This window comes from Gadus morhua, chromosome 15 (assembly GCF_902167405.1).
Source record: "Gadus morhua chromosome 15, gadMor3.0, whole genome shotgun sequence".
Taxonomy (NCBI): Eukaryota; Metazoa; Chordata; class Actinopteri; order Gadiformes; family Gadidae; genus Gadus; species Gadus morhua.
In genome coordinates this window covers 622,774-637,655 of record NC_044062.1, presented here as the reverse complement: position 1 = coordinate 637,655, position 14,882 = coordinate 622,774, and the positions used below count along the sequence as shown (strand labels likewise).

The following is a 14,882-nucleotide window of genomic DNA, read 5'->3' as shown; positions in this document are numbered from 1 at the left end:
CAGGTGTCGTCTGTTGGCCCCCGCATGAGAGATGAGCCTGTGTGCCCGGGCTTAACGGGAGAGCATTGATTCAGCCGTGTTTGTGCATCCAATGGTCGTGGGGGGGGGGGCTGGGGAAGGTATGGGTAGCGGGGGGGAGGACAGAGCGTCATTGATTCATGACCACCGTGACAGACGTGTTTAAGTGTGTGCTGCCGCTTGCCCCCCCCCCCCCCCCCCCGTCATGATGAGTCTGGGCTCCCCCGGGAAGAATAACGCCTTGATTAGTCTTTGTTCCAAATACTTTACATCTGCATTACGATGCATATCGAATCGTTCCTCCTTTTGTTTCATGTATATGAACTGACGTTGCGGGTGAGGCTAGTTTGTAAGAAGACAGCGCCATCTGCTGGCAGGTCATCGCAATGACAGGGGGTGTACCCGAGTCGAGACATAGAACCATATGTTTAACTTGACGTAAGGTTCTCTTCGGTGACTGGTTTCCCTTGCCTGCTGTCCCAGGGCCATCGGAGCCAACCCGCTGTACTGCGACTGCCGCCTGCGCTGGTTGTCGGACTGGGTGAAGACGGGATACAAGGAGCCAGGCATCGCCCGCTGTGCCGGTCCGAAGGAACTGGAAGGGAAGCTGCTGCTCACCACGCCAGCCAAGAAGTTTGAGTGCCACGGTAAGCGGGGTGGGGCAAAATGTCTTTGTGAGCAAAATTAGTTTTGTTCTTTTCTTTTTGATAGATTCTTGTGATCTGAAGGACCTAGCGTAACGCTCTTCTTCATGTAATGGCTTCAGGGGATGTGGATACCAACATCCGGGCCAAGTGCAACCCTTGCCTGTCCGACCCGTGTCTGAACCAGGGCATCTGTCACAACGACCTGATGGAGGTCTACAGGTGTAGCTGTCCTCCAGGCTTCAAGGTCAGAACACCTCCATACTCGCCCTAAATATAAACCTGCGTTCCTCTTCAAAAAAGGTTTTCTTTCAGCCTCATGACAAGAGATGCGCCAGAGGTGTGACCCATACGGTCTCTTTGTGTGTTGTGCTGTGCAGGGGCGGAACTGCGAGAGCCCCCTGAACGCCTGTGTGAGTAACCCCTGCGCCAACGGAGGAACCTGCCAGCTCAAAGAGGGCGAGGAGGGCGCCTTCAGGTGAGCCACACGACACTTCCCATCGGACGCTTCTGACGAAACCAAATCGTCTTTAAAGAGAGAAATATGGATTTTCCTTCAGTGAGTTCAATGTTCTGTGTGTGTGTGTGTGTGTGTGTGTGTGTGTGTGTGTGTCTTCAGCTGTTCCTGCCCCCTGGGTTTCGAAGGCCCTGCGTGCAAAATTGACGTTGACGACTGCGAATACAGCGACTGTGAGAACGGAGCAACGTGCGTTGACGGGATCAACAACTACACCTGCCTCTGTCCTCTCTACTACGCAGGTAACACACACGCACACCCACACACACACGCACACACACGCGTACACACACGCAACAATGTCAATCTCATGGTGGATGTGTCTGTAATGATGACCTCATGGTGGATGTGTCTGTAATGATGATCTCATGGTGGATGTGTCTGTGCTGATGACCTCATGGTGGATGTGTCTGTGCTGATGACCTCATGGTGGATGTGACTGTAGTGATGACCTCATGGTGGATGTGTCTGTGTGTCGATGACCTCATGGTGGATGTGTCTGTACTGATGACCTCATGGTGGATGTGTCTATGCTGATGACCTCATGGTGGATGTGTCTGTGCTGATGACCTCATGGTGGATGTGACTGTGTGTGGATGACCTCATGGTGGATGTGTCTGTAATGATGACCTCATGGTGGATGTGTCTGTGCTGATGACCTCATGGTGGATGTGTCTGTGCTGATGACCTCATGGTGGATGTGTCTGTGCTGATGACCTCATGGTGGATGTGTCTGTGTGGATGACCTCATGGTGGATGTGTCTGTGCTGATGACCTCATGGTGGATGTGTCTGTGCTGATGACCTCATGGTGGATGTGTCTGTGCTGATGACCTCATGATGGATGTGTCTGTGTGGATGACCTCATGGTGGATGTGTCTGTGCTGATGACCTCATGGTGGATGTGTCTGTGTGGATGACCTCATGGTGGATGTGTCTGTAGTGATGACCTCATGGTGGATGTGTCTGTGTGGATGACCTCATGGTGGATGTGTCTGTGCTGATGACCTCATGGTGGATGTGTCTGTGTGGATGACCTCATGGTGGATGTGTCTGTAATGATGACCTCATGGTGGATGTGTCTGTAATGATGACCTCATGGTGGATGTGTCTGTGCTGATGACCTCATGGTGGATGTGTCTGTGCTGATGACCTCATGGTGGATGTGACTGTAGTGATGACCTCATGGTGGATGTGTCTGTGTGTCGATGACCTCATGGTGGATGTGTCTGTACTGATGACCTCATGGTGGATGTGTCTATGCTGATGACCTCATGGTGGATGTGTCTGTGCTGATGACCTCATGGTGGATGTGTCTGTAATGACCTCATGGTGGATGTGTCTGTAGTGATGACCTCATGGTGGATGTGTCTGTGCTGATGACCTCATGGTGGATGTGTCTGTAATGATGACCTCATGGTGGATGTGTCTGTGCTGATGACCTCATGGTGGATGTGTCTGTGCTGATGACCTCATGGTGGATGTGTCTGTGCTGATGACCTCATGGTGGATGTGTCTGTAGTGATGACCTCATGGTGGATGTGTCTGTGCTGATGACCTCATGGTGGATGTGACTGTAGTGATGACCTCATGGTGGATGTGTCTGTGTGTCGATGACCTCATGGTGGATGTGTCTGTACTGATGACCTCATGGTGGATGTGTCTGTGCTGATGACCTCATGGTGGATGTGACTGTAGTGATGACCTCATGGTGGATGTGTCTGTGTGTCGATGACCTCATGGTGGATGTGTCTGTACTGATGACCTCATGGTGGATGTGTCTATGCTGATGACCTCATGGTGGATGTGTCTGTGTGGATGACCTCATGGTGGATGTGTCTGTAATGACCTCATGGTGGATGTGTCTGTAGTGATGACCTCATGGTGGATGTGTCTGTGCTGATGACCTCATGGTGGATGTGTCTGTAATGATGACCTCATGGTGGATGTGTCTGTGCTGATGACCTCATGGTGGATGTGTCTGTGCTGATGACCTCATGGTGGATGTGTCTGTACAGGGGACATGTGTGAGGAGATGGAGGACGTCTGCGCCCCCGGTCGGAGTCCCTGTAAGCACCAGTCTACCTGCCTCATCACCTCGGCGGGGCCCAAGTGAGTGAGCACGCCGTCCGGGTCCGCATGTGGATTAGAAAGGGGGTGTCAAAGTGGGGGCCCCTAGGGGGGGCCCCACAAGAAGTCGCTTGATGGGCCGTATCGCCAGCCTAGTTGCCTAGCAACCAAGAATGAAATATAATTCCTCTTATAGCTACGCAGATCGATGGAGCCAGCCGTGTCCCAACATAGGCCTGTTAATACAATGACTCCTTATGAATACAAGCTAAAGAATCGATCACCCTCCAAACAAAGGCCACGGTTCATGTTGATGTTGCTGCCGGTGGGGGGGCGGGGGGGCGACGCCCCAGCAGGGTCCCAGTGGGTCACCCTCTCCCCTCCCGTACCGTAGGTGTGTGTGTACTCCTGGCTACGTTGGCGACGACTGCAGCGTGGACTATGACGACTGCAACGAGCACCGCTGCCTGAACGGCGCCCAGTGCCTGGACGAGTTCAACGGCTACTCCTGCCTCTGCCCCGATGGCTACAGGTGAGCACACAGTCACCGGGCGTTCACCTCTCCTCCGGGGGTCAGAGTGGGCGAGGGGCCGTAAGGACAGGGGAGGGAAGACACCCGAAATGGGTCAGGAAATGACAACTCATAGGACTGCTGTTTGGGATCGACCCTGGGTCGCTGCCAGTGATGCATGGTTTGCGTGTCGGTGGGTTTTGCCACCCAGCCAACCAAAGATACCTTCTCAGCCTCCGTCAGTAATGAACCTCGATTCATCTCCCCTTGAGGAGTCTTTAGGTGAAAGCATTACGTGTGTCATCTTATCTTCACTATCTGACCTTCTGTTAAAAGCAATACAGAGGTAGGCTTGTCTTTTCTAGCGCTATTATCACCGCTACCTGCTGTCACTAAGCCTCCAGCACTGCCCGTCCTCTAACCTACCGGTTACTAAGCGTACCGCGCTGTTCCTCTACCCCTGATGCGGTCACTAACTAACCCTCTCACCCCAGCGGTCACTAACTAACCCCCTCACCCCAGTGGTCACTAACTAACCCTCTCGCCCCAGCGGTCACTAACTAACCCTCTCACCCCTGCAGCGGTCACTCACTAACCCTCTCGCCCCAGCGGTCACTAACTAACCCCCTCGCCCCAGCGGTCACTAACTAACCCTTTCGCCCCTGCAGCGGTCACTAACTAACCCCCTCGCCCCAGCGGTCACTCACTAACCCCCTCGCCCCAGCGGACACTAACTAGCCCTCTCGCCCCAGCGGTCACTAACTAACCCTCTCACCCCAGCGGTCACTAACTAACCCCCTCACCCCAGCGGTCACTAACTAACCCTCTCGCCCCTGCAGCGGTCACTAACTAACCCCCTCGCCCCAGCGGTCACTAACTAACTCTCTCGCCCGGGCAGCGGTCACTAACTAACCCTCTCGCCCCAGCGGTCACTCACTAACCCTCTCGCCCCAGCGGTCACTCACTATACCTCTCGCCCCAGCGGTCACTAACTAACCCTCTCGCCCCAGCGGTCACTAACCAACCCTCTCACCCCAGCGGTCACTAACTAACCCCCTCGCCCCAGCGGTCACTAACTAACCCTCTCGCCCCAGCGGTCACTCACTAACCCTCTCGCCCGGGCAGCGGTCACTAACTAACCCTCTCGCCCCAGCGGTCACTCACTAACCCTCTCGCCCCAGCGGTCACTAACTAACCCTCTCGCCCCAGCGGTCACTAACTAACCCTCTTGCCCCAGCGGTCACTAACCAACCCTCTCACCCCAGCGGTCACTAACCAACCCTCTCACCCCAGCGGTCACTAACCAACCCTCTCACCCCAGCGGTCACTAACTAACCATCTCGCCCCAGCGGTCACTAACCAACCCTCTCACCCCAGCGGTCACTAACTAACCCTCTCGCCCCAGCGGTCACTCACTAACCCTCTCGCCCCAGCGGTCACTAACCAACCCTCTCACCCCAGCGGTCACTAACTAACCCCCTCGCCCCAGCGGTCACTCACTAACCCTCTCGCCCCAGCGGTCACTAACTAACCCTCTCGCCCGGGCAGCGGTCACTAACTAACCCTCTCGCCCCAGCGGTCACTAACCAACCCTCTCACCCCAGCGGTCACTAACTAACCCCCTCGCCCCAGCGGTCACTAACTAACCCTCTCGCCCCAGCGGTCACTAACTAACCCTCTCGCCCCAGCGGTCACTAACTAACCCTCTCGCCCCAGCGGTCACTCACTAACCCTCTCGCCCCAGCGGTCACTAACTAACCCTCTCGCCCCAGCGGTCACTAACTAACCCTCTCGCCCCAGCGGTCAATAACTAACCCTCTTGCCCCAGCGGTCACTAACCAACCCTCTCACCCCAGCGGTCACTAACCAACCCTCTCACCCCAGCGGTCACTAACTAACCCTCTCGCCCCAGCGGTCACTAACCAACCCTCTCACCCCAGCGGTCACTAACTAACCCTCTCGCCCCAGCGGTCACTCACTAACCCTCTCGCCCCAGCGGTCACTAACCAACCCTCTCACCCCAGCGGTCACTAACTAACCCCCTCGCCCCAGCGGTCACTAACTAACCCTCTCGCCCGGGCAGCGGTCACTAACTAACCCTCTCGCCCCAGCGGTCACTAACTAACCCTCTCGCCCCAGCGGTCACTAACTAACCCTCTCGCCCCAGCGGTCACTAACCAACCCTCTCACCCCAGCGGTCACTAACTAACCCTCTCGCCCCGGCAGCGGTCAGCTGTGCGAGGCGCCCCCGTCGGCGCGGTCGCTGTGCGAGCTGGCCGACTGCCAGAACGGGGCGCCCTGCGTGGAGCGGGGGGGGCGCGCCCTCTGCCAGTGCCTGCCCGGGTTCGGCGGCCCACGCTGCGAGAAGCTCGTCAGCGTCAACTTCATCGACCGGGACTCGTACCTGCTGCTGTCCGACCTCAAGAACTGGCCGCAGGCCAACATCACGCTGCAGGTGGGCACACACACCTGGGGGGCTGGGGGGTGTGTGTGTGTGTGTGTGTGTGTGTGTTTGTGTGTCTATCGACGTGTATGTGTTTGTGTGTTTTGTGTGTGTGTTTGTTTGTTTTAGTTTTGTGTGTGTGTGTTTGTTCTTTTGTATTTGTAGTTTGTGTGTGTGTGTGTTCGTTGTGTGTTTCTGTGTTTCTGTGTGTGTGGGTCTGTGTGTTTGTGTGTTTTGTGTGTGTGACTTTGTTTGTTTTTGTTTAATGTCAGTGTGTTGGTTGTGTGTGTGTGTGTGTGTGTGTGTGTGTGTGTGTGTCAGCGCATGCAGGTATTGATTTGTACATAAATGAGCAATAACCAATGTAGCGTGCACATATGACATTGAGGTGACCTTGTGATGCCAGGTCTCCACGGCGGAGGAGAATGGCATCCTGCTCTACAACGGAGACAACGACCACATCGCCGTGGAACTGTTCCAAGGTCACGTCAAGGTCAGCTACGACCCAGGCAGCCAGCCAGGTCACGCCATCTACAGGTACGGACGGGCAGGAGCTCTGGGGGGGGGGCGGCCTAGGGTTAGGGTTAGGGTTACCCCCATACCTCTAGGCCTCACCCGGACCTCCTCGGCCTCCTTGTGGTAGGAGCCTTCCTTACCCCCCGCTCCTTAATGATGGGTAGCTGTAGCTCCGGATAAAGCGTCCGCTAGATGACTGAACACCGCCCTGTCAGAGCTACTGCGCTCCTAGGGGCTGCTCTCCAACGGTCTCTGAGTTCTGGTTCTTAGAGTTAACGGTCTAAGTGTTCCCTGAGTTCTGGTTCTTAGAGTTAGCGGTCTTAGTGTTCTCTGAGTTCTGGTTCTTAGTGTTCTCTGAGTTCTGGTTCTTAGTGTTCTCTGAGTTCTGGTTCTTAGTGTTCTCTGAGTTCTGGTTCTTAGTGTTAACGGTTCTTAGAGTTCACTGATTTCTGTTCTTAGTGTTCTCTGAGTTCTGTTCTTAGTGTTCTCTGAGTTCTGGTTCTTAGTGTTAACGGTTCTTAACGGTTCTAACCCTAACCCAGCACTGAGACCATCAACGACGGGCGGTTCCACACGGTGGAGCTGGTGACCTTCGAGCAGATGGTGAACCTGTCTATCGACGGGGGTCTCCCCACCTCCATGGACAGCTTCCGGGCGGCGCGCCCCCTCACTGGGGAGGCCCCGCTCTACGTGGGGGGTAGGGGCCCTCACCACACCACCCCCTCCTCCGCAGGCACTCTGAACTTACTACACTCTACCCCCCCCTCGCCTCGTTACCACCGCAACCCCGCCCTGATAACCCCCCCCCCCCCCCAGTCCCCCCATCACCCCCCCCCCAGCCCAGTCCCCCCAGTCCCCCCCCCAGCCCAGTCCCCCCACCCCCCCAGTCCCCCCATCACCCCCCCCCCCCCAGCCCAGTCCCCCCCCCAGCCCAGTCCCCCCATCCCCCCCCCCCCAGCCCAGTCCCCCCATCACCCCCCCAGTCCCCCCATCACCCCCCCAGTCCCCCCATCATTCCCCCCACCCCCCCAGTCCCCCCATCACCCCCCCCCCCCACCCCAGTCCCCCCATCACCCCCCCGTCCCCCCATCATTCCCCCCACCCCCCCAGTCCCCCCATCACCCCCCCCCCCACCCCAGTCCCCCCATCACCCCCACCCCAGTGCCCCCATCACCCCCCCCCCGTCCCCCCATCACCCCACCCCCCCAGTCCCCCCATCACCCCCCCTCTCCAGTGCCCCCATCACCCCCCCCCCCCAGTCCCCCCATCACCCCCCCTCTCCAGTGCCCCCATCACCCCCATTCCAGTCCCCCCATCACCCCCATTCCAGTCCCCCCATCACCCCACCCCCCCAGTCCCCCCATCACCCCCCCCCCCCCCAGTCCCCCCATCACCCCCCCCCCCCCGTCCCCCCACCACCCCCCCTCTCCAGTGCCCCCATCACCCCACCCCCCCAGTCCCCCCATCAACCCCCCTCTCCAGTGCCCCCATCACCCCCCCTCTCCAGTGCCCCCATCACCCCCCCATTCCAGTCCCCCCATCACCCCACCCCCCCCAGTCCCCCCATCACCCCCCCTCTCCAGTGCCCCCATCACGCCCATCATGACTGTGTTTGTTAGCACCAACGTTAATCATCGATTACACCAACACATAACGGCCAGGCCTGATCACAGAACTACCACCAACACATAACGGCCAGGCCTGATCACAGAACTACCACCAACACATAACGGCCAGGCCTGATCACAGAACTACCACCAACACATAACGGCCAGGCCTGATCACAGAACTACCACCAACACATAACGGCCAGGCCTGATCACAGAACTACCACCAACACGTTTACGTTTAAGGGAAAATTACACATTTTGAGCTTAGATCATTTACCCTATCGATGCAAATATGAATCCACGGATGCACAGATGCCGCTAGCGGTCAAAGAGTGCCCCCTGGTGGCTGATATATGAACTAACAGACACAGTCCTCCACCTCAAACATGTTTCGTATGCGCATGCCAGTGTGACTCCATGTATTATGTTGTTTGATGTGAAATATCACAGCCTGATTCTCCTGAGATAAAATAGAAAGATAAAACAACCTATGCAATATATATAGAACCCCATGGCTTCTGTGGAGTTTGGAAAGATAATTCAATATTCAATCAAATAAAAGTTGACATCAGGAGGAGTTCAGACAGCTGTGGTTTTGGTTCTGTGATGTGACGTGACGTCTTGTTCTTGCTATAGTAACCATACACAACATCCATGACCAATCTTCTTCCTGTTGTCTCTCTTTCAACGATGTGGCCCAAATTTCAATCCAACAATAATAACTATAACAACGGTGTATTTAATTCAGAATCAGACTCTCCCCGTTGGGACACACATCCTCTTGAAGCTCCTTCCTCCATTAAACCCATATCAGCCCTGTGTCCGTCTGCTTTGTGTCTGTCGCCCCGGCTCTCCGCCTCCCCCCCCTCTAACCATCCTCTCCCCCCCCCTCAGGGATGCCCGTGGAAGGCCCTTCCGCAGCGTTCCGTCTCTGGCAGATCCAGAACGGCTCCAGTTTCCACGGCTGCATCCAGAACCTGTACATCAACAACGAGCTGCAGGACTTCACCAAGACCCAGATGAAGCCGGGCGTGGTGCCCGGCTGTGAGCCCTGCAGGAAGATCTACTGTCTGCACGGGATCTGCCAGCCCGACGGAGCCCAAGGGCCCGTGTGCCACTGCCAGCCTGGCTGGAGCGGCCCCCACTGCGACCAGGTCGCCGCCAACCCCTGCCAGGGGAGCAAGTAAGGCAACGCTTTCAAAATGTAGGATAGCTCCCATATAATATATATAGATCTATATATAGATCTATATATATATATTTTAGTCCATAAATCTAACGTGAATAAAAAAGAAAAAGTACAATTTGAGGTATCGTGTCATGGTCTCGTATACTAAACTGCGTCTTGCTCCTTGCCAGGTGTGTCCATGGAAAGTGCATCCCCTCGGTCGGCCAGACGTATCACTGCGAATGCTCCGAGGGTTATCACGGCACCCTGTGCAACCAGCAGGGGGAGCTGTTCAACCCCTGCCGCCGCCTGAGCTGCAAGCATGGCCGCTGCCAGATCTCGGACACGGGAGACGCCTACTGCCACTGTGAGAGCGGCTACACCGGAGAGCTGTGCGATGCAGGTTGGTTTGGTTTCAGTTGTTAGGCGTTGGTAGGGCTGAAAGGTAGGCATAGGTTTTTCCCAGCTGAAATGTTCTGGTTTTGCTCCACAAAGATTTCCTCAGCTTAGGCAGCCCTGAGTAAACATGCCCTAACCGTTCCTGCTCCTAAAGGAGCTGTATCTGTGTCAACTTGTAGTCGCTTCCAATGATTAAATAGTAATAGAAGTAAACTTTTTTGTTCCCTGACCCATTTCTAGTTCTGAAAATGTTTGCAGCCCCAGCTTGCCTCTACTTCCACTGAAATAGTTTTTACCCACTTAACATTGAACTACAGTCATAGACCCCCTCCAAAGTGCTTGGACACGCACACACATACACACACACGCACACGCACACACACACACACACACACACACACACACACACACACACACACACACACACACACACACACACACACACACTCACAGTCAGATTGGTTTGTCACAAATTAAATGAAGTCCTGTCCATCGTACTAACCGAGCGGCTTTCTGCAGTACTGACTAATCCCCCCCGTCCACGTTCCCCCAGAGTCCGAGTGCCGAGGAGAGCCCATGCGGGACTTCTACCAGGTGCAGCGGGGCTACGCCATCTGCCAGACCACGCGCACGGTGTCCTGGGTGGAGTGCAGCGGGGCTTGTGACGCCGGGGCGTGCTGCGCCAGCCAGCGCATGAAGCGCCGGAAATACACCTTCGAGTGCAGCGACGGCACCTCCTTCAGCGAGGAGGTGGAGAAGACCATCAAGTGCGGCTGCGCTGGCTGCATGTAGCGGGGGCCGCAGCTCCCCCCCCCCGCCCCCCTGACCCCATCCACCCTGCGTCCGTCACCCCCCCACCACCGCTGTCGCTGCGCTGGGTGGAAGACTGGAAGAGAAGGAAGGAGGAGGAGGAGGAGAGTGGACTGGAGGAAAGAGAGCGAGACAGAAAGTATAAAGAAAAAAATATATAAAACCCTCTATCTATATATTATGGACAACGATGTTTGTAAAATAGGACATTCCCGTCCATGGTCCAAGGATGTAGACCTACAGTGACACGGAGAGAAGCACAACAGCAACTTCTCAACGTCCAAAAAGAAGAAGAGAAAAAATCCCCAACAGAACCCGTTGTACCTTCGACGTTGCTCCAAAAGGATCCACAGATTTCCAAGGTGTTGCTGAAGCGTTCAGTGAGGTGTCCCCTCCGATACCCCAAACACCCCCATCCATCCATCAAGCCATCCATCCATCCATCCATCCATCCATCCATCCATCCATCCATCCATCCGTCCATCCACCCCAGGTGTGTCAGGTCGGTGTCGGAGCCACTGAGCCACCTGTTCACCATCTGAACTTTCTAGAGGCAGTTGGGACATGGGCCGCCAGGCTGGCAACCGATGGCAGAACGGCACAGATATGACCGTAAGCGGACACAAAGGTGAAGAGGGAGAGAAAGACGGAGAGAGAGCGAGGGATGAATGAGCAGAGGAGCTGGACTGCATGACTTGGTGAAGCTGGAGGCGGAGCTTGGCTGGGCCTCGCTGGACTGGGCTGCCCGGGTCAGGTTCAGTACGTCGCTCTGAGGGTAGGGGTGGGGATCTCTGGCCGCTCATTCATTAACACATTGCATAATAGAATGGAACAGGTAGGGTTTGAGCCGGCACATAATCCAGTTGGGATATACGCATATATATATATATATATATATATATATATATATATATATATATATATATATATATATATATTCAGACTTAGAGCGGCAGGTGTTTGGGTGTCACAGTTGTACTGTGAGCCACCTTGCATAGAGACTCCATAACTAAGACTAGACGGCACTGACTAGCAGCACTGAGCACTACAGTCATAGACCCCCTCCAAAGTGCATGGACACACACACACACACACACACACACACACACACACACACACACACACACACACACACACACACACACACACACACACACACACACACATCCAGTGCGCAGATTGGTTTTGTCACATCTCCACACCCATCAGAGCGGCCAGTGCCCGGTGGTATTCAGTTTCCCAGCATGCATTGCCTCAGGGTTAGGATGATTTGCATAATCTGCCCCCCCCCTTCCAAGCAGGAGGTAGTCTAGTCCCCCCCCCCCATGCCTGCAGTATTAAACTTGTGCAAACTGTTGCATGTGTGGAGATGAGTTTGACAATGAATATGTAGAGCTTCTTAATATCATGTAATTACAAAGCAAAAGATTGCAGATTTTGTTTTGTTTTGTGTTATTTCTTATATTGATTTGTGTTACTTTTTGTTTTGTTCTGTGATGTAACCTAACTCCTTTAGCCCCACCACTTTATACAAAAATGCCTAACAGATTCTAATATATATACATATATATTTGTATTTCATTTTGGTATAGTATTTTTCTATGTTTAAGGAGTGAGTCTGTGTTTTTTGGAAGCTATGGAACTATTAATGGCATTATTTGGTTCCATGGTGTTTTTATATGTTAATTTCATTTCCTCAAACAAGCTAATTAGTAATCGGCCAAAATAAATACGTAAACACATTTGGTTGGCCTTGTTGTGTAGGAGGCAGTATTGATTTAGAAATATGTTTAATATTGTATATGTTGTCTTCCATGTGAATATTACATCTAATTCCGTGAGTGTTTTTTATTTTATTTATTTCATCTAAAGGCTCTTTCCTGTAGAAAGTAAAAGGCATTCATGCTGCTGACTTTCAGATATTTTCAATAAAGTTTAAAAGAAAAAAAGTTAAAAGGAATACAAAACAAAGATAATTTTGCAAAAAAAAAAAAGAGGATTAAATGTAAGGTATTTGTAACTTACTGCAGTGTTTCACCTTGTCTGGCTCAGACATTCCCTGTTTGCTGCTGAGGCAGAGCTATCAATAAAGGTACAAGTGGCCCCATTTCCATTGATTTGTATTTCCACAGGAAATTCCATAACTCACGTGAAAACAGACTTTATAGGCTCCAGATTCTTTTGATTGTTTTTTTATTTTTGTTTTGCTTATTATTTGGGTTGCATTTCTATCATTTCAACTTTTAAAACTGTGGCATTTTTGTTTGACAGAAATCAACTGATCATAAGCTTTGGTCAAGCCAGTAGAAATAAGACGCACTATGAGTTGGCCACGGGGACATTGATCAAGGATTCGGTTTGTCATCCGCTAAATGTTTAAAAAACTTGTAACCAACTACTGAGAGGTTAGGAGGCTCTGTCTGTTGGTATTTCTATCAACATTACCTGGCTACAGGATACACAAATTAAAGAAGATATGTGTGCCATTTTAAAGTGAACAAAACAGTTACACCTGAATGTATAAATATGTATAAATATGACCTATGCTTATTCATAAAGTGGTTAAACTATTAGCTGTTTAGTTTCCAATGTAAGATACATCCATTGCAATTTATTCTGTACGTTGGCGGTTCATCATAAGGAAAGCGTAGGCACGGTCACACAAGTCGCCGGCCTAAATGTCTAATCTCTTCCTAAAGTGTGAAAAGCTAACAGATCTGAACCAGTTCAAGGTCTTTCCTAGATGTCCACTCCAGAAAGCTTCGCTGAATAACCTCTTCCAAAATGTCTGCTTGCTTTTACACTAGGTTATTATGCGACGCCGGTGGTGTACAATAGGCCTAGCTCCAGAGGGGATCTAGTGAAGGATACTGGTTGAGCAGTCACTGTCGTCCTCAGATTGTGTACATCTTCAAAGGGAGAAGGTCCACGTTGTGTTGGGTGTGGCTTTATCCTTTGTGTCTCCTCCCCCCACCCCTACTCTTCCTGTTACACTAAGGTCTACTGGTGAGAGTAGACGTGTCCACTGTCGGTGGCCATCTTAGTGGTACTTGTGCTATGTTGAGATGTAATTCAGTTTTCAGGTCAGGCGACCGGAAGCTCCAAGTTTATATCTTCCATCTTAGGGAACTGTATTTGTCAATGATAATAAAAAAGAAAGGCACAATGTATCTGTTGTAATGAACTGGTGCGAAATCGAAGATATGTTATCTGGTTGGGCACCACCCTGCCGATCAAGTGTTTTTTTGTTTTTTTTTTGTATAATGGTGGAATTGAACTGAGAAACTCCCAATAATGCTGAATGTATGTAGTGCCACCAACAAATGTTTACCAAATCCCCACTCTTTTCATTCATTAAACTTTAATGTGTGTGCTTTTAAATGCGTTGTCGTTTGCCTCATGAATTGTTTTGTGTATGTTGTGTGTGGAGTAGTCCTACAATAACTTCATTGCTTAACAAGTATCTTAATCTAAAGTACTGAATCAATTACAATAATTTAGAATTGCAGCAAACAGAGTCATGAGTTGTTATCCAATGCAACCGTCAGACAGATAACATATTTATCCCAAAAAATAATTTAAATGATCTTAAACCAATTTCAATTTAAAATGTATCTAAAATAAACTTTAATAATCGTTATTTTTTTAAATAAAGAACTAATTTACATCTACATCAAATAAATATATCTAAAATGCTAAATGTGTGAAAAAACAAATATTTGTTCTTTATATCTCCCAAACGTGGACGTTGTCTAAGTTTTAAGATGCTTTTCTTTTTGTACTCTTCCTGAATATATATATATATATTTCTTGCCTTTAATCATATTAAACTCATAGTAAACTACTATGATGAGTAACTGGTATAGATTTCAGCCCACTTTTACTTAGTTGAAGGTTGTTTAGCCACATCAAGCTGCGTCTAGTCAATTGGTCTTTTGTGAATTCAAAAGAAAGATCACCATAGCTGAATCTGGTTGTGCCAAAGATGTGAAAATATATATCTAAATCTCAAAGTTAAATATTTGTGTGCCTCTTTAAGCCGTTTTCACATTAAGCCTTTGTAGGGCATCCCAACTCGTGTTGTCTTATACAACATATGTATTTAGGTTACGCACATATTCCTCCTTTCTCAAACAGCTTTATCTTTCTGGGTCACCTGCTCACCAGAGACATGCTA

General features: G+C 51.5%; 1 protein-coding gene across 1 annotated transcript in view; it reads left to right on the top strand.

Moving 5' to 3' along the window:
• slit1a (slit homolog 1a (Drosophila)) overlaps positions 1–14,086 on the top strand; it is a 127,623-nt gene extending 113,537 nt beyond the window's left edge. The window contains exons 3-14 of the mRNA XM_030379696.1: positions 502–665; positions 785–909; positions 1,043–1,140; positions 1,282–1,421; positions 3,197–3,290; positions 3,643–3,780; positions 5,986–6,214; positions 6,609–6,739; positions 7,261–7,415; positions 9,223–9,511; positions 9,688–9,899; positions 10,449–14,086. Coding sequence (XP_030235556.1) covers positions 502–665; positions 785–909; positions 1,043–1,140; positions 1,282–1,421; positions 3,197–3,290; positions 3,643–3,780; positions 5,986–6,214; positions 6,609–6,739; positions 7,261–7,415; positions 9,223–9,511; positions 9,688–9,899; positions 10,449–10,687 — 2,014 coding nt within the window. The 3' untranslated portion in view covers positions 10,688–14,086. The remainder of the gene's footprint in view (positions 1–501; positions 666–784; positions 910–1,042; positions 1,141–1,281; positions 1,422–3,196; positions 3,291–3,642; positions 3,781–5,985; positions 6,215–6,608; positions 6,740–7,260; positions 7,416–9,222; positions 9,512–9,687; positions 9,900–10,448) is intronic.
• The last annotated feature ends 796 nt before the right edge of the window (positions 14,087–14,882 follow it).